Genomic DNA, 19,811 nt, shown 5'->3' with positions numbered 1-19,811 from the left:
TCATTTCATTTCATTTCATTTCATTTCATTTCATTTCATTTCATTTCCTCTTGTTCTCTTACCTTCATAAGGGGGTGAATTCCCCCGGGGCTGCAGAAGACAAATTGTGGGGTTCCAAGTGATGTTGTTATTGCAGCTCTAAAGATGCTTTTGGTGACAGTATGGAAGTTTAGACAAACTGCTGTTGGTTATCGTTTGAAGTGTCCTTTTCTGAGTGAGGGGGAATTTGGAATTTCATGGCAGAAAGACTTCCTTGGCTTAACAGTCTGAGCAGAAAATCAGTCCCCTGAGATGCTCTTCACTTTCTAAGCTGCTTCCTCCTCTCTGACACGTACCCAAACAGCAGCCTGGGTTAGGCTAACAGCAAATGCTACACCCTTGAGGAAAACCTGAGGTCTACAGAATAAAAAAAACCCTGAATGAAGTTACTGTGGAGTAAGAAGAGGAATTCCTGCCTGCTGCATGCTCTGGCACACACGAAGCAAATCTAGTTTAGCAGGGAGCTCTGGTCTAGTTTTCTAACTTAACCCAAACTTCCATTGTTTCTTCTTCTGTACCAAACACATCTCAAATCCAGTGTCAGAAGAAGCTGCTTCCTTTATTGCAGTTGGGTGGAGGTTCTGGCCCCTAAACATGAGGGGGCTGCCAGGGACATTCATGTGACACAGTTCACAAGTTTTGGTTTCATATTACCAAACAAAACTCAGGCAAAGGATGCAAGTTTCAGTTCAATGTGTTAAAATGCCTAAGTCTTAATGACAAAAAACCCTATTCTGTATATTCTAGTGTTCATTCACCCTGAAAACAAATGCTCTCTGTGTGTCTCTCTGAAGATAACATCTTCTAAGAACAGTATTTTTACACATGTTCCTTGGTCAGTCTGCCTTCCTGAGTCCACAGACTGAATCTTTACCTAAGCAATGTGGTTTCCAAGGGAAGATTTATTCCCACACTTGGTGAAACAGAACTTATTAACACAACTACTGTAGGCCACCAGAAAGCCTCACTGGACTTTCCTGAGCTCACAGAATTTTACTCTCTGTAATGCAATTCTCTTCAGCTAACTAAAGACAGTGTGGATTGTTCCCTGTCTTTCATACTACACTTTTCTGGAAGTGCTTTTCTTGCTGAAAACATTACTTTATATGACCTTGAATTCTAGTTGTGGTATTGTGGAGATTTTCCTTTGCAGTTTCTAAAAACTTTTTTATTTTGTATGTAAAAGTTCTTAAATTATTCCACATCTTTTCTGCCTATGTTAACGTAAGTCATTCCATCAATGAGACAACAGCATAAGAAGTACATGTTTTTAAAAGTTTTAGGTAAAAGCAAGGCATTCAACTTAATATCCTAGATTATAACTAAAGGACTAGTTTAAAAAAAAAAAAGGTAAGTGTAATTCCCTTGGAAAAACTGGGCCTTAGGCCATTTGACAGCTACAGAGTCTCCCTTCAATATCTTCAAAATACTGAATGAAATTATTGTAAAAAAACCCAGCCTTCAAAACCCCAACAAAATACCACGTAAGCGTGAGGAATAAGAGGGCAAAGAAGTGATCTATGCTAAAAAAAGGCTGTTGCAGTCTCATAAAACAAGGAAAATTGCAACATCCATTAATTTTTTCTCAATAGTTGTCCTTAGAATTAAAACACAGTGAATAAAAACACATTCTGTGACAAGGAGCCTTCTGTCTCACAGGGGCTGTTTACTCTCTGAAGGCAGGAAAGTGTGATATGGCCAGCTGTAAGAATCAGCAGGATTATAAAACTGTAACTCACCTTATGCTTCACTCAAAGGTTAGGAAGGGAGGTGTGAGAAGAGTTTGCATTAATGTAAGTAAATCATGAGGTACAAGTAAGTGAGTTGCAAAAGTAGCACTTAAAAGGCTCTTAAAATAATTACTATGCATTCCAAACTCCTTAATTGCCTTGCACAAATCCTTAATATCGGAATAAGAAAGGGGTTTCCAGTCAGGGTTAGCTCCATTGCTAGTACAAGAGAGTGTAGTAGAAGCAGTTGGAGTTACTTCCTGGTAGGCATGGGTTCCTCGGCAGAGCTCCGGCCATGCGGCTGGAGAAATAAACATCTCTCTGAAACAGCTAGCAAGAATCTGTCTGTCCATATATATTTCCTTTCCACGGGACTCCTGGTTTGGTATATGCATGTTGCAGTATCCCCACTGCAACAGAAGGGACTTTAAATCTTGATAGCAGGTTGTTTTCTTCCTCTCTCGCAAAAAAAAGGAGATAAGGAAAGCCAGGCTAAATAATGCAGGAACTGCAGGGTTTATTAGATCCTTAGGAACCATGTTCTTCACTAATTAACTAGTTCATTCACCCCAGGAGAAAGCCACAGATATCAGCAGAAGTACAGGAGCATTTATGGCTCATATGGCTTTTGACACAAATTGGAACAGGTGACCTTGCTTTTATCTGCTGGTTTGCCTAAGGACTTTGCAGCATGACAACTGTTCTGCAGTGGGGTGAGATGCAAACTAGAATATGAAAATACTGTTGCTCTCGTTCTTTACAAATAGAAGAATCAGATAGCTGGAAAGATCTTATTAGCCTGGTAAAAGTACTTTCCTCATCTTATCTAAAGCTCTAAGCAAGCAATTCCTAGTATAGAAAGGTTCTGAATGACAGAGGTCAAAAAATTGCAGCCAGATGTAGTTCAGTTTCTGCTGCTCTCATGTCCAGCAGTTCAGAAAGCAGGGGCTGTTTGCAGTGGTATTACCTTGACTACCAGATGCTGTAAAATCTTATCTAGTTAGAGAAACTTAATAGAAAACTGCTGCTGAAGTAACATGCCCACTGTGATTATAGGAAGCTTCTAATCTCAAAAAGAAAATTCTCAAAACAATAGAAAAGGTAAACACAGCCAAAAATAAAGGTCCTGTATTTACTGTCAGATTTCAGTGTCAGGAACTCAGGTGTAGCTGAGGATAATTTTCCCCTCCAGAGAGAAGGCTGAAAAATTCTTTTTCTGTTGTGTATCATCTCTTCCACTCATGTTTTCATAACAAAGTCAGGTGCTGCAATATTGAATGTGCTGCATGTTTGATTAATTAATGCTGGGGCAGCTCTGCTATACTGACATAACAGTCACCACAGCTTCCCTGAAAAACTGGATGACTGAGTGATACTGCACATTTCTGCTTTTCTTAGTATATTGCTTACCAGAGAGATATGCAAACATTAGTTCACCTAAAGTGTTTAAGGGAATAAACGGAAAAACAGCTACTGACTCTCCAAGAAATAATATTTTCATAGGTACAAGCTTTTCACAGACCATCCAACAAAATTTCTATAGTTGAGACACAGGCTGGATCATATACCCATAATTTATGCTACCAGAAATGGTTGATAAGAACAAAGGCTTTTGAAAACCACACACAACTCAGTGGTTTTCTCTACATTGTTATGTGTGCAGCTTCAAAACCACAAGAAGAAACCTGCAATACTGAGGCTCAAAACTAGCTTAGCCCTCCTTATGCTCAAATGATTCTGCAATAAAGAAGTCTGAAAAGTCCTTCCTAAAAATCCAACATCTTTCACTTCCCTCTCAACTGTTTGCAGCCTTTTTATCAGTTTCATTACCAATAATTTTCTCTTCTTTTGTGTATGCAAATACAATTTACACAACCCTGGCAAGCCATGGGGGCACAAATAAATAGCAAGAATTGTGGTGAATCTTTCCCTGCTTGTTGCATCTCTTATGTTTGTGGTCATTCAGAACACAATGGGAGTCAGAGCTGCCAGCAAAGACATTCTTAGGGAACGGGAATGAAACAAATTACCCACTTAACACGGCAAAGATCATTCTGTTAAACTGAAGTACAAACCAACAGGATTTTAACACACAGTATCTCAATCAAGTTAACACAATTCTCCTCTTTTAGAAAGGGATTTTCACAACATATTCCTAAATTTTGGCACCAGAATAAAAAAACTATCAGAAACAGATATAGTTTGTAGCAAACTGCTAATCATTAACTGAAATCCACAAAGTCCCAATCCAATAAAAATGGTGCAGTGTAGGATGGCTGGAATTATTTGAGAACAGCTTTCCATTTGCCTGTTTCAAAGTTCATTCTACAAAGAGTACCAGTGGAAAGAAGTTGTCAGAATTTGCTCTTTAGATCGTGTATACTCTATGGACTGGTGGCTGCAGGCCTGTTGAGAGACAGAAGGCCAAATATATTGTCCTGGTTTCCATGTGATAGCTTGTTTTAAGAGACAGACAGAAGTGTGTGACATTAATGCCATATGTTAATATTACTTCCTATGAAAGAAATTGATGGATGCAGAATTCGGAATTTGCAAATATCAAAACAATAGGAAGATATTTCATGATAGCATAAGTGGAAAAGAAAAAGAACAATGAGAATTAAGAAAAATGATACTGTATAAAAACCTCTTTACTATGAGGCAATGCACAGTAGGAAGTTCCCTGAGAACTGGCTTGTAGCATTGTAGGAACAAAAGAAATTGAACCGTTAAAGCAAAACAAAGAACATAAATGATAGCTCAGAGCTTTATTTATCCAACACCCAATCAGCAGCTTTAGACTGATTTATCAGCTAGACCTGCTAAGAAATTTTATAACCATTGCTCCTGTTTGGGTAATCCATAGAGAATAAGTTTTTGCACTTACCTTGTTAGAGACAGAATAGCAGGATTAGGTTTTATTTTGCTGATGAATATGGGCCAAAAGTGTCCCAGCTAAACAAAATCCTGGCAGCATTGCACAATCATCAATATTCATCTACCTGCTATTTCAAGTAAGCTCACAAAATGGTTAGTTAAAAACATTAAAAAAATCACCTGCAGAGCAATCGTGGTGTTCTTCGCAGGATATTTCCCCACCAGTCCTTGTTCTTTGCGTTTCTTGAATTTCCTAAAGTAGTCCTGTATCAGGAAGGTGGCATAGAACTTCCCCACGGTTACCTCATCATCTAAATGAACAGACCAGACAGATCTCTCCCAAGTCAGCACATTTATCAAGAGCCTGTACACTCACATCTGATTTGGGGGGGAAAATGTGATGGGTGCAACAAGTACTATGCTTCCAGCTTACAACAGTGGGGCCTGCAACAGGCTCAAAAGCAATGTTTCAGCAAGCAGGTTTGGTTCAGTCAGTTAAGTGAACTCATCCTAATAAAATACAGTACTGTACCAAGACTCATGTACTTCTAAATAAGTTTCTACCAAAACCATAAACATGTTTGTATCTACATAGAAGCTGAAGTACTGGCTTTAGTTACTTGGAGTAAATAGATTAAATAAAATCTACTATGACTCACATACAGTGATGTTCACAAGAGTGACTCTGCCTACATCTCTTTTTTTGTCATTGCTGAACCAAATTTGCTTGCCAGTGTATTATGTCAGTTCTGTAATGCTGAAAATAACCCCCGTCAGGGAATTCAGTACAATTCAAACAGTAGGCAAACAGCCAGGGCAGTGAAATGTAGCATTTTTACAGAGTCACTGTTGAGAACAAAATCCAGCTTTGAAAGTTTCCAAAGGCAGGTGCCTTGCAAGGACACCAAAATCGCCTGGTTCACAGCAGGTTAAGAATTAATGTGCCTGTTTATGAGTCCATTGAATCATTCAGCTAAGTTTGATCTCTTGGTGATTAATGCTTGCCAGAAAACTAGGAATAGTTTTCTATCCAAAAACATTGCTTTTGTTGTCACACACTTTTTTTCCCTATTTATCTGACACGAAGTTCCATTTCCCTTCCTGCTGTACTGTCCAATCTCCCCGTGGTTTTCAGCATCCAGAGGTAGATATTTGCAACAGGATTTCTGGCTCCTGCTGTCCATAAAGAGGGACTGGTGTGGTTCAGGCATCAACTGTTAGTCTGTACAGTCGTGACTCGACTGAACATGAAAATCTAACATGCCCAGACACATTTTAACACACCTCTGATAGAAATTATGGGCTTTTTTAAACATTTGATTAAAACAGACTGTCCATGCATCTTCATTTTATCAATAATACATGCCAATGTATCTCACTAAGGATAGTATTTGTAGTAGTGTTTTTACCTGTAATTACTGGTTTTTCTAATTTAAATTGACTTTCTTCTTTTAGTGACTTGCTCTCATCAAAAAGGGTAGGGAATCCAATCCATGGGCAATACTTTTTAAAATCCATTTTTGCCTCTCTGATAGAATTTATCTCAAAATGAAATCCCTACCACACCAAATCAGCTCCTCTCATTATAATGTCTGAAATGGGCTGTATGCATGTGAGAAAGTATGACAGGCTTTAACTACAGTCAAAATGCACCCAGAATCTTCTCCCAGCAGTTTGTCTTTAAAGATAACAAAACAAAAATAATTATAATAATTGCTTCAAAAGATACTGGTTGGGAGACCAGTCTGTTGCAGGAAATAACTTAGCATATAAAAGAGCCTGCTCTGCCAAACTCTGACAATTCCTCAAGGGTCAGAGTCCCCTCAGTTCCTGCTAGGAAAGACAGAAGTAGCAGAAAATATCAGGAACAGCTCACAAGAAAAGCTCACCAGTCTATGGATTCCATCTCAGCAATAAAAGGCTTTTTAGTTGACTCCACAAATTTCATTAATAAACCTTTTGTGAACATTTGCTTTGATGGTCACCTGTAATCTTCCTTTGCAGCTCTTCAGGAGACTAATGGTACATTGTATTAGGATGAGATCTCTTATACAACATGTGATGTAAACTTGCCTTCCCTAGTTCAGATAAATCCACTGATCTGCAACATAGCTCTGGTTTCACTCCCCAGATAAGCCTTTCCCCATCCTTCATACACTATTTCATTTCAAATATTTGAACAGAACTTTTAAGGAAGTGGGTTAGCAAAGGGCTCCCAGAAAGAACAAGCACATAGAAGTGACAGACTTGATATAACAAACACCGCTACGGGTTGCACTCAGAGCATGTCTCACGTCAGGCTATGACACTGCACCACCACTGACTGTGCCTGAGATGACAACACCTGTGAAATACCAGGATGCAGAAATGAAGGGCCCTTATTGATCACTTTGGACATGCAGCAATTGTTTATAAACATATCAGACAAATGCAGTGCCAGTTCACTGAACTGTGCACACCGAAGTCTGGCTGTGTCGGCACGGTGCTTGTGTCAGTCACAGGCACAGTCAGTCCTATGGCAGACGAGCACACAGGAACTGATGCCTGGCCAAGGGGAGCCATCCTTGACTCTGCTTTCTGAATTACACACATATAGCCAGATATAGACAGGTGTAGGAAGGCAGCTAAGCATAACTGACCACAGAACAGACAAATTGCTAATTACAATTAGTGATGGCAAAAGGAATCATTTCAAAAGGAAGCTGTTGGAAGAGGGCAAAAAGTACTAGGCAGGATTAAATGGATTTACAGGTGGAGACTGGGAAGTTTAGAGAATACAGGTGAGTTCTTAGTGAGTTTTATGTACGTCTCTTACTCTTTAGTCTTATCAACAGATCAGGCATTTGACTGACATTCTATGTTTTTGCAAAGCAGTTTCACCCTTCTGTACTGAAAATGTGTTGCTAACTATGAAAAGTCTCACTGAGTTATAGTAAAAAGTTATTTAATCAGTACCAAGAATTAACTGTTTATTTCTAGTGCATTTATTTATAATTCAAGAGGGGGAAAAAAAAACCTGCTATACTGATTATTTTCATTCTGCTCTGCAAATAAGTGTTCTGGAGAACATGACTCACAAAGAACCTAACATTCAGTAATATAAGCACAAGTAATACTGGTGCAAACTACTATAAACTGGACCTCTCAATAATTTTAAGTGCAAGTGATTTTAACATATTGAATTTGAATGCTTTGTTGATTTATATTGAAGAGAATTTTCCATCTCCTAGGAAATTGTTATTATCAGCAGTTATTATTAACTGGTGTTAATCCATAGACAATTTTCCATTGAATATTAAACATCAAAACTAATTTCTACTGTACACTAAGCTATTTTACACTCCTATGGCATATGAATGTAAAATAGCTGTATTGGCCTTTTTTTTTAGGTGGTTTGCAATATTTTCAATTTTCAGATAAATCGTAACAAGGTCCACAGAGGAACAAAGTAAACTGGAATTGAAAATTCACAAATCTTCAGGACTTCCCAACACATTCCTATTTATACTGGGTTGCAGAAGCCATTCTGTCTCCTATCAATTGAGCACATCCAGGTTTTCAGCCTTCTAGCTACACTGAAGAGCTACATTTGCAGAATAAACATTAGCAATGAATTTCAGTATAGCTGAAAATAAATACACAGCTTATACTCAGCAATGAAATGAAGCTGAAGTTAAGAGTGAATTACTATGTGAGATTAGTTCTAGGAATGTAATCTGTACAGGTTCATTGTCAGATTGATTTAGGCAGGCAGAGCTCGCTATTCTGAAGCATGCTTCTTGATTTCAATAAAAATGTAGGGGAATAAAGTTGGCAAGAGGCAACACTAATTCCATGCCACCACCCTAAAACAGAATTGCTTCAGAATATTCGGAAAGACTCATAGTTGAAAGGAACAGAGGCTGCAGAAAAAGCTCAAGCACATAGTTACAACAATAACAAAGCGATTCATCTATGCCATGCAAGCACTTAGGTGTAAGGCTAAAAACAACAGAGTAGAACACAAAAGTTGTTTTAAATGTGCAGTATCAGCTCCCCTTTGGAGAGTCAATTTAGCCAGATTTTTGGCTTCATCCCCACTATTATCCAGCAGCCACTACACCAACAGCAAGTGGCTCCTCCAGCCACAGAGATGCTGCTCCACGGAGTGCAGGCAGTGTTCCTTCTCCTGGCACTGAGCATCCCCTTCCAGGGCCATCCCTTCCAGGCCCAGCATCCCCCTCCACGGGGCAGGGGCTGGAGTCTGAGCAGTCTTGGGAGCTGCCATAGCACTGTGAAGTGCAATAAACTACAAGGAACACCAGGGGATTATAATGGAGCTGAGGATTGGATGTCTGGGTAAATATACCCTGGGCGTGGGTGACAGTGAGACAGATCCTGCACCTTTAAAACTTGAAAAAGCAAGTATAAAACAGTCACCTAAACCTACACTACAGCGTAATAATAAAAATGTATATATTGAAAAAGGCTAAATATATATATCTATCAGAATATATATATTTACAAAGAGAGATATTGACGTGTCATTTTACGGCACGTAGGAACAGTTAATAAAAGTGCCTTGTAGTTCTCACAAATGTTTGGTGTCATTAGAGCTCAGATATCTCCTTAGATGGGCCACATTCATATCTCAGTCTTATAGGCATAAATCTGAACCATTTCCATCATCTGTGGAATGGCTCTGTTTTAAACTAGCATAGCTGAGATCATCTAGCTTCTTGCTTTATTAATTTAGCAAAAAAAAAAAAAAAATTTAAGCTGGCAATTAATTTTTTTTTCTCCCCAAAGTGTTCAACATATACAAGCAAATAAGCTATAATGTAGCATAGTACAAAACATGTTGTTTTGCTCAATGCATTGAAATCAAGCTAGTTTATTTTGCTGAATGATTTGAAACCAAGACTACATTTAGGTCTAATAAGGTATCTTTTTCAAGCAAGAAAATAGTCATAACATTTTCCTCTCTTTCTGAACTAAGTCTCGCTTATCAGTCCTATATGTATTATCTACTGCAATAGGATATAATTGTCTCAATATTTATTTTGCTATTGTTTGTTGTCCTTAAATGACATTATAATTGCAAAATTTAGCAGTTTTATTCCTTTGGTTCCTAACAATCTAGAAAGACCAACATGCACGGAGAACAGCACACGGCAGAGTTTATCGGACTGACCGCCAGCGGGAGGGACAACTTGGTCAAGTAATTTCATGCTTGTTTTCTTCCATATTTTCTTTATGACTGCTCTGAGTTCTTCATTGGCTTGCTCTAGGTTACCTGTGGCAAGGAAATGGGAAACAGAGGATGGTTCAACCAGGTGCAATGAACAATCCTTTGGATATTAATTAGCTGTATACAATTACAGACTGTGATAGAGATCCTTTGGGGTGAGCCCGGGCTATGTGATGTAGCAGACAATGGCACAACTAAAGAGGAAAAAAAGGGAATAAGACATCAAATTCCTGGTGCTTTCAAATCCAGCTCTGGAGCACTGCAGACATCAAATGTGACTTCTAGACCTTGGCCTCACTCTGTCGCTCCTTCTGCTTAAACTGTCCAGAAAGTGACAACTTGCTCTTTACAAGCCACTTCTTCCTTGATCCAAAGCTGAGCCTTTATTTACTTAATCACTGTAATTTCTCAGCTGTACAGGCTTGAAAGTTCAAACAACTGAGTACTGAGCAATTTTTCATCTCTTGCAGTGCTCACCTAAACCACAATAATGCCTGAGGGGCCTTAATCTAAGTTTGTTATTGCCAGTGGAACCCAAATTCTCCTGAGAACAGCAGAAGAAATGGAACCAAAAGCAGTAAAAGATGGCAAAAAAAATTTGAAAAATGTGTAAAAATAGAAAGAAAATCCTTTGAAATATTCCACTATCTTTAAAAACCTTTCTCTCTTTAATACAAATGACAGAAATCCATTCAACCCAGTCAGAACTGGCCTTGACCAGATTGGGAATGTTGCTTTCAAGTGTGCAAAAGCTGCAGTTGCACCACTGAGCTAAAAGGTAGTGAGGAAGGAGCACCTTGATTGGGCAGGAAGGGGAGTTCATTCATTTCTTGAAGTAGAATTCCTGCTATGCCACTGCTGCACATTTTTATCTGACCAGATGAAAACACAGAATAATTTCTGACGTATCTTTGCCTCTGGCCTCACTTTCCCTTTCCTTTCATTTTCTAGCAAATCATTCCTAGCAACAGTGAATACAATCCATGATCCAAAACCAGATCCATCAAGACCAAGGCAGCCCTACTCATGTCCAACAAAAGAAATAAATTGTAACTTTTCCTTATTGTGCTTTGTGACAAGTGCAGTAAAGGCTTTACAGTGAAGAACCTTACCTTCTGTTTTTATCTTTAGAGCAGTCCTAACCAAAGCAAATAAAGTAGCATTGAACATGACGGTTCCATCACTGTTTAGTGGCATATTCATGGCTACTAACCTCTGAAAATGAGAAAAGGAAAACAAATTTTGATGCTGCTTGCTTTGAAAAAACCTTTCTTTGAAAAAAAATTTGTAATGTTAATTTTGAAAAGTGGACGTATCCAAATAGTATTAGTGAGAGGAACATAAATTATGTAAGCTCTTCAGAACTAAGTTGAGTCTTCCATCCTAGCTGTGTATAATATGCAGCCAATATTTTTGATATTAATCACATGCATGCTTATTCAAAAGTTAAAATGTACAGTAGTTTTCTTGAGCTATTTATTGAGCTAACTTTCAAACACTGAAGTTCTTGACTGTGAGTCACGCTGTGCCAGTACTAAGGACAAAAGCATCTCTTTCAGGGCATGGCCTCCAGCTGTAGTCATGTCCCAGCTTTCCCAGGGGTTCCTCATGCTCCATAAAGAGCACCAGGTCTTAATTGTCTGAGCCCATTTACTCCTCAGGAAACTCTTCAGTGATGTTGTGAGTCTCTTATGCCAGCTACACTGAACTCCTGTGAAAGGGGCTTTTCTCTTTGGGTCAGTCCATCCCTGCATCAGTGTTCTCCTTTTAGAGCAGCATTGCTGTGACCCTGTCTGCCAAAAGAATACAATTTCACCTATCAAAATCTTTTCCTAATGTCTGACTTGGATTTTTTTGTATTCTAGTTTAAAAGCATTACTCAATGAATAATTGATGCTAGCATATAGACAGAGGTTTGCTTTAAGTATGCCTTGAGACATTCCATTCCAACCCAATGGTTCACACATCAACTTTACCTATTTATAAAACAGATATACAAGAAATCTAAAGTACAGTACTGTTGTAACAATCTTTTAATTAACAGGTCTGATCTTATTCCCAATGAAATTGCTAAAATCACAATATCCGTAATTCTGAAGTCCTCAAATAATGTAATAATCATTCATCTCCTTTGTGTTGTTTTTCAACTTTTACATTAAAAGTGTCAAAATTAAACATTTTGCCTGACAGATTCTATATAATTTTAAATTCCCACTTATTTTCTGTTTTCTTACTCACTTCATATTGTATTACACACTATTATTCACTCCAGCTTTATCATCTTGCAGTTGGAGAGAAAATCAGGTGAAACCCACCTTGCAGGCCACTCGGTGAGGGCATAACTTGCCAAAACCAAGAGGTGGCTGAATCCGTCTCAGCAACGTCACCACATCGAGGTGTTTTATCCTTCCCCTAGAACCAACACACATCAGTTACCAAACATCCACTCCCAAAAAATACACCCTGTTCTGCTTGTATTGTTCTCATTAAATAAATTATACCAGAGAAATGATCTAACTTACTTTGCTTCAGGGTCATATTCTGACCATATTCTTTTGAATTCATCCAAATGATGGGGGCCCAGAATGGACCAGTCACGTGTCAAATAATCAAAATTATCCATAATGACAGCCACAAATAAGTTTATAATCTAAAAAAAAACCAAACAAGTAATTAGGAAGAATCCACCTCGATTATTTTGATTTTTTAAAATTCAACAGGTAGTAGGTTAAGAACTCGAACAAGTAGATCAATGATTTTTGGCAAATATCGTCAAATAGCACAGAAAATATTTGCATTTAACTGCCTAACTGGAAGTCTATCAAATCATGACACAGTTCTATTTTAGAGTACTCAATGTTCTGACATTGGCTGCAGCACGGTTTTGTTTCTCTTCCTCGGTTTGCCAGATCCCACTATATGAAACTGAAGAATGGGTGCAATATACATATTATGGCCCAGTGTGTATCTCAGAAAACTGTTTCTGTAGCAATGGGATTCAATTTCATGACAATACATTTTGTTAGCACAGAAGGTGATACAGAGCAGCAGAACATATATGTTTACATCAGTTCACAGAATTTTGGTGGACCACTCTCCTTTTGCAAGGAAATGATTACTGTGAATAAAACAAATCAATCAGCTTATACCAGACACCTGCAATGAGGAAAAACATATTTCAACAATTATTTTCGAGCAAATAATCCATTCTGACACAGGTTAGGGTGAAAGGTTATGTTCACTTCTCATGTGCCTCACATGAAGACGCTTGTAGAGACACAAATCCAAATTCTAAGTTTAAACAAAACAAACAGCATTACTAATAAGTCAAGGGAATTGCAGCTCTATTATTAATGAATATTTAATGGCACCATTGAGAAATGCACAAAATAACAGCTATCAAAATACTAATTCAGCTTTGAAATGTGCAGCCAACCACCCTGCACACATGTGCAGTCAGGAGAAAATCTCACACGTGAGAATTTAGAATCATAGAATAGTTTGGGTTGGTAAGGACCTCTAAAGGTCATCTACACCAATTCCCTGCAATAAGCAAGGACATCTTCAGCCAGATCAGGCTGCTCAGGGCTCTGCCCAACCTAACCTTGGATGTTCCCAGGCATGGGGGTCATCTGCCACCCCTTTGGGCAACCTGTGCCAGTGTTTCACCACTCTCACTGTAAAAATTGGCATAAAATACAGGATTTAAGACTCTGTATGGAAAAATATAACCTTGCCAAATATTTTGGATATAGGATCTTCAGTCATTCTCTCAACTCACTACGCTTCATTCGGAAGAAAGCCAAAATGCCAAAGCTCATTGCTGTTGATAAGCACAAGCTAAACTCACCAAAAATGCACAGAGCATGTAAAAACTGATAAAATAAATGATGGCAAAATTGCTTCCACATGTGTATTCTTCCCCAGGATTATAATCAGATTCTGGATCACAGCGCTTTCCAGGCAAACATGCCAGCATGATTTCCTGCCAGGCTTCTCCAGTTGCACACCTTTATAATGTCACAAAGATAAATTCAGCATTATTTGATCAAGTTGGATTAAAAATGCATTAACTTGTTACATTCTGAGAAAATACTGGAAGCTGTACAAGCCCAAATGTGAAGACAGAATATGAACATTTCAGAGTAGAAACTAATTAAAGAAAAGTACAGACCAAGTTTTAGAACTGACAAGCACAATCTGACAATGCAGACACATTTTATAAGGTAGATTAATGCACCATAGAGGCTTGCATGTAAAAATTGGAAGCCCAAACTGTGATTTACAAGTTAAATGCTTATTGCAGCAGAGGTATTGTGTACAAAAGCAGTGTTGTGTATGAAAACCTGTCATAAAATTTCAAAGTACATGTTTGCAAAAGATGAACTGTCCTCAACTGTGGTTGAAGAAATGCCTGTCTCTAATTTCTGCTATTGCATTTTTTGTACAGTTGCATAAAGCCTGTGTATAGCCCCATGATTTCAAATTTTTAAAAGACAATTATATAATTATGACATCTTTGGCTGTGTTCATTACCTGGTGTTAAAGGCATAAAGTGATTTAGATCTCAGTGGGTGATGCCTTTAGTTCCAGATAAGGAATGTCCTGCCAGTTTTGCCAGCCAGGTGAGTAACAATGCACAGGAGTTGAATTACAGAATCTCAGGCAAGAGACTGCTCAAGGTGGTCACCCTTAGAGGCATCCCTGTCCCATGTCATTCTCTCCTTGTTTCAGGACGTTTTGAAGCACTCCTGGAATGTGTTTGCCTTCTTCTTAAGCTCTCCAGTGATGGAGATCCCATAATCTCCCACCCCACATTAAGATGTAGCTACCCTCACCTTCAGGAAGTTTTTCCTATGGTTTATCTGATATTTCCCTTCTGCAAGTTACAGCCTTTACCTTTTGTCAACTCTTCAGCAAACGTAAAGAACAGTTTATTTCTTTACATTTGCAATAACTTTTCATTTCTTTGAACTATCACAGAAGTTGTACTTCTAAAGTTTTCAGTAGGGGCAGAGTCTTTTGCAGCTTTCCCAATACTCACACGGATTGATATCTGGGCTGACTACATTTGGGCTCTGCCTGAAGACAGTTACTGCCCCAACAAGGAATTTCACAAGAGCTGTAATGAGTTTAGATCTGTATCACCTCACTACAGAACCCTGTTGTGCCAAAGGACACTCAGCACACAGCCACAAACAGGATGTGCTTGTTGAGCTGAACTGATTCTCACTTGCAAACACGTTTTGCACATTTTTCATACATCAGTGAAATGGGATGCACTGAGTGAGAGTTAAGGTTTACTCACCTGAAGAGAAGAAGCACAGCTTGGGGGAAAGTCTGAAAATTGTTGTTCCTGTTTATTTGATTGTTGTCCCTCATGGCCACTTTTCCAAATACCTACAATAAACCAGAATTTTGATTTTCATTCCAGTGACCTGTGCTATCAGAAGCCGTAGGCCTTGCAATCTAAGCTTCCTTCAGGATGCATGAAATTTCACAAACACACTTTCATTACACTTTAGATTTTTCATGATAGTCATATAAGCACAGTAAATTTATCACTTATACAAGGAAAGAAAAAAAAAAGCAGCACACAAAGTTCTCTGGTGTCTTTTTGAATTTCCTGATCAAGAAAATTAGAGCCAAATAAAGATTTTCCATTACTCTGAAAGCTCTGCCTTATACACAGCACCACTACCAAAGGAATGTTTCAATAAGCAACTTAGGAAACAAGCCTCAGACCAACCTGTTTTGAAATGCTAAAAAAATTCTCTCATTACCTGCATTCCAATGACAGCATAGATGAAGAACAGCATGGCTATCAGAAGGGCAACGTAAGGCAGAGCCTAGAAAGGGACAGGTGCATTGTCTTTTAATAATTTCACACCATCATTCTATTTCCATTTTCAAAAGTAATTTCTCTGTTCAACACAGACTTTTCCAAGGTTTTTCTTCCTATGCAAGTGCTTAAAATGTTATTGCCTGTCACTCTTAGTATTTTGCTGCATGCAATGAATACCAGCTTCATTGTATTTTAAGTTACTTCTGCCAGCAATCCAGAGGGAAGGATCTTTAGTGTTTTAATTTTATTTTCATTACTGATTCTGACAACACAAAGATACTTTGTTCTATACAGTTACAGAGTTTCATTAACTTCACATTTGTCAGTTTTCAGGAGCAATGATGCAAGTATCTATTACACTTATGAAATTGGTTTTATGTAAAATATGTGTTAAATTCTTCTTCTAATAAGTCATCTAATAAAATGTCTGGAAGCATGAGATCTATGTATAACAAACCTATCCTACTTCTTTTAAATATACCAAATATTTTTCCAGGAAGTACCATAGAAATCTCACAGTAACAGCTAATATTAAATGACAAAGAATGACCCTCAGACTCACTGAAGTAATTGGTGACATTTATTTTGGCACTAGGATGGAAATGTATTTAAATATGCTATTATTGTTAACGTTAACTAAAAAAAATTTTTTTACACTCTAGAGGGTATTGCTCCATAAAATTTGGTGTATAAATGGTTGTAATTATAAAGCTAATTTAAATAAATTGTGCTAACCTGAAATGATTTGATAAATGTCCACAGTAATGTTCTGATTCCTTCTCCTCTGCTCAGCAGCTTCACCAACCTCATCACACGGAAGAGACGGAAAAAGGTGATGGAGATCCGAGCGCTGTCTTCAGAGTTCTGAAGAGCATCATGGAGAAGTCAAACCAAATACAAACTCAAACATGCAACACTTCCAGAAAAACAACATCAAATGCCAAGGTGGAAGAGGTAAGATTTGAAAATGTATCTTGAGGGCCTGTTCACCTTGATAATCATGATATGAAAGGAAAGATTACATGCTGAAAACACAGGACCTGTAGAAATGCTTCACACACCACATGCATTTCCAAGTTTTCTGGTTTGTTAATAGGATCATATTGGGTTTGTTTGTAGTAGACTCCAATAGAACACTGACAATGAATGCAAACCACTGCATAACACCTTTGCAGTAAGACAGGTATGAAAAATACAGAAAAACTTGGTGGAAAAAAGACATGGTAAAAAGAATAAACTCAAGTATAGGTAAAACCACTGGGGTCACTTTACTGATCTTACCCCAGACTCATCAGTTGTGACTGTTTCAGTTGGCTTTGGCTTTAAGAAATTAAGAACATTAAATATTAAAATCAAATAAAAGATTAAAAAAAGTTAGCTTAACCATAAACAAAATGAAGAACATTTTTAATTTCTAAATGTAAATAAACGTCTTTCAACTCAATATATGTCCTGAACAAAACATTAATACCCTTATTAAAACCATCCTCTCATCATTTGGCTGACTCATGCTAAAACATTTTTGGCTGGCTCATAATAAAATCTTCTGGTATAAAACATGTTTAAAAGATTCAATGGAAAGTAAATACAAAATAAAATATCTGCTCCCTTGTAGGCCAAACAAAATTAGCCATCAATTTTCACAGGTTGCATGAAATTACAGCAGGAAGCCCAACTAAAACTCCAGAACAAAGCTCTGGGACCAAACTAGCCTTTCAAGGTCCTTTTCTGCTATGCCCCATTTGAAGATTAATTATTCCATCACGGGAATCTAACCCAAGTCAAGTAATTGTGTTTTATATCACATCAGGAGCTCCCTTACAGCAAAGTTAATTCACTTGAGGTAACTCAGTGATGAACACTGGGTGTTGCAGTGCTTAACAAGCACATGTTGCCAAAGGGACAAACGTTTTTAGCCCCATGCCCTGAAGGCTGACCCTTCCAAAGAAGGGCCCATGAAGAGGCAATACTTGAACTCTCTCACCATACCTGAGCTGCTGTAACAGGACCAGGCATGGAGAAAGGGATCAGGATTTGATTGATCCTTCTGGAACAGATCTGTGCAGCCCTCAGGAGCTACAGGGAGCAGCAGAGGGGCACATGCGATTTCTTGTTCACAGAGCCAAACTCTGTGTCCTGTGAAGAACATCTCACTTTTCTCCTTTTATTCTCTCTGTCAGATTTTGGAGGAGCCTTCCTCAGAGCCTAAACGGTCATGCACTTTGCAGAGCAGGCAGGAAAGCTTAAAGGACCAATGTCCTGTGCTTGCTTGTGCACAGACTTGCAGCAGCTTCTTCCAAAATTGGAGTGTCTTTAAAAACATTTATAGCACTAGGAAAAATGGGATTCTGGATGTTAGATCCCAGTGATGGCTCTTACTCTCTTGCCTAAAATATCCTCCTTTTAAAGGGGCCCCTTTCAACAAGTCCTGTCACATAGAGCAGCAGTGAACACGATGCCTCCCCAGAGCTGCTTCCAGCACGCTGTGGATGCACCAGCCACACTCAGTGCCACACTTCACCTACTCAAATCTCACACACTGCTGTTAGTCAAGATAAACTTGAGGAGAAGGAAGGGAAAAGAGAGGAGCTGATTCTGTTGAAAATATGTTATACAAAGATACTATGGTAAAGAAAAGCAACAAGGGGTAGTACTTCAAAATCAGATCATTATTAAAATACTAATTGTTTTCTCTATTACTTTTTCTTTCAAAATGTATATAATATCAAGGGATCACAGGGGGAAAATAAGGTAAAAATAACTGTTTGCTCAACAACGTGCAATCTACATATGGATACATTACTGCCCTGCCAGCATATCAATGTATTCTGAAACAAAGAGTTTTTAACTGTATAAGGGATTATTACTGAATTTGGGCATTAAATTAACCAAAACCCAGATCTCCTTATTAAACTTTAACAAGAAGAATATTTGTAAAACTGGCTGTAACAGCTAAACTTTCTAGGAACTTATATAAAATAGACAGAAAATCAGCTGCTAAGCAAAGACAACAGCTTCATTAGAAATTCCCTGTGAATTTCAACAATTTTAAATAAAATCATCAAAATATAATTAAGGTAAAAATCATTATCACAAATATCATAAATGTCAAAATATCACAGATCATGAAAACAATCTTGCAAAGCTGCCTACCTAAATCAACCCCAAACCTGCACCAGTGCACAAAGACCCGCACTGCTACTGACTTTTTAGCACAGAAAAAAAATCCTTTTCATCTTAAGCTTTAAAGAAAAAATGTTTCATTACACCTTCTGCAGATGAAGCCTGAAATGTCATATTAATCTCTGGTGACTGAGTCAGGTTGAGCTTCATATTCTCTTAAATAGTGAGCGAATTACGTAATTTGCTTCAGTATTTTGTATCATCAAAAATTGAACACAGTTATTTGACAGAGATCAGATTTAAGTACAGTATCATCACAAATTGACACTAAAAAAAAAATGAAATAAAATGTTGGGCTTGGCATTTGGGAATTTTTCCCACTATGTTTTATCGGAGAAGAACAGGGCCCCAAATAAGTTAGCATCAGTATTAGGATGGCAATATATAATGGGATAGATAATACCAGAAAAAAGATACTTTGCTCCTCCACATTTTTATTTAATCACTTTTCCAAATGAAAAAATAATGAGTTTGCATTACGACTTGGTTATGAAAAAAAAAAACAACTCTCAAAAGGAAAAGTCAATAAAAAAAGGTTTTGTACACATAATTCTCTTAGTAATTACTTAATTCTCACTTTTAAAAATGCAGAGGTCAGATTACCCAAACTATGTGATCAGTTCTACTGGAGCTGCTCAGGAATGATGATCCCTCACTTTTTCTGTCAGGAGGTCACTGAAGGTATTTGTGTTTGCACAGTGGTGTATGCCCAGGACTGCCCAAGGCACACTCCCCTCATAAATCCCTCTTTCTCAGCTTCTTCAGACTAAGAAGTCCTAATTGCCTGCTTCTGATGGCTGATCTGATGCTGCTGGGGAGTGTTAGGATGTCATATGCAACAGATTACAAATTATGGACACTGGAAAGCGCAGGCCAGTAATGAAAAATAAAAACACTCTGTTCACAA

The 19,811-nt window shown here is 38.0% G+C and overlaps 1 protein-coding gene and 2 long non-coding RNA genes across 20 annotated transcripts in view; 2 read left to right on the top strand and 1 right to left on the bottom strand.

Moving 5' to 3' along the window:
• LOC121660903 overlaps window positions 1-9,892 on the top strand; it is a 17,080-nt gene extending 7,188 nt beyond the window's left edge. Inside the window, exon 2 of the long non-coding RNA XR_006014801.1 lies at window positions 9,769-9,892. This is a non-coding gene — a long non-coding RNA (uncharacterized LOC121660903). The remainder of the gene's footprint in view (window positions 1-9,768) is intronic.
• The window catches only part of CACNA1D (calcium voltage-gated channel subunit alpha1 D), a 171,663-nt gene that overhangs the window by 17,095 nt on the left and 134,757 nt on the right, over window positions 1-19,811 (bottom strand). For 11 of the 18 annotated variants that reach the window (XM_042020350.1, XM_042020342.1, XM_042020476.1 and 8 more), the window contains 10 exons: window positions 17,003-17,041; window positions 16,457-16,585; window positions 15,660-15,725; window positions 15,185-15,276; window positions 13,727-13,886; window positions 12,399-12,526; window positions 12,192-12,288; window positions 10,989-11,091; window positions 9,820-9,921; window positions 4,827-4,957 (listed from right to left, as the gene is read on the bottom strand). In XM_042020350.1, coding sequence (XP_041876284.1) covers window positions 4,827-4,957; window positions 9,820-9,921; window positions 10,989-11,091; window positions 12,192-12,288; window positions 12,399-12,526; window positions 13,727-13,886; window positions 15,185-15,276; window positions 15,660-15,725; window positions 16,457-16,585; window positions 17,003-17,041 — 1,047 coding nt within the window. The remainder of the gene's footprint in view (window positions 1-4,826; window positions 4,958-9,819; window positions 9,922-10,988; window positions 11,092-12,191; window positions 12,289-12,398; window positions 12,527-13,726; window positions 13,887-15,184; window positions 15,277-15,659; window positions 15,726-16,456; window positions 16,586-17,002; window positions 17,042-19,811) is intronic. The other 7 variants (XM_042020447.1, XM_042020467.1, XM_042020438.1 and 4 more) reach the window with 1 other exon arrangement.
• The window catches only part of LOC121660901, a 34,623-nt gene continuing 31,315 nt past the window's right edge, over window positions 16,504-19,811 (top strand). Inside the window, exon 1 of the long non-coding RNA XR_006014800.1 lies at window positions 16,504-16,675. This is a non-coding gene — a long non-coding RNA (uncharacterized LOC121660901). The remainder of the gene's footprint in view (window positions 16,676-19,811) is intronic.

This window comes from Corvus kubaryi, unplaced genomic scaffold (genome assembly GCF_017639235.1).
Source record: "Corvus kubaryi isolate FWS band 111438036 unplaced genomic scaffold, C.kubaryi_AGA036_p1.0 124, whole genome shotgun sequence".
Lineage (NCBI taxonomy): Eukaryota > Metazoa > Chordata > Aves > Passeriformes > Corvidae > Corvus > Corvus kubaryi.
Note: the sequence above shows the minus strand (reverse complement) of the source record. Positions and strands in the feature narration are given on the sequence as shown.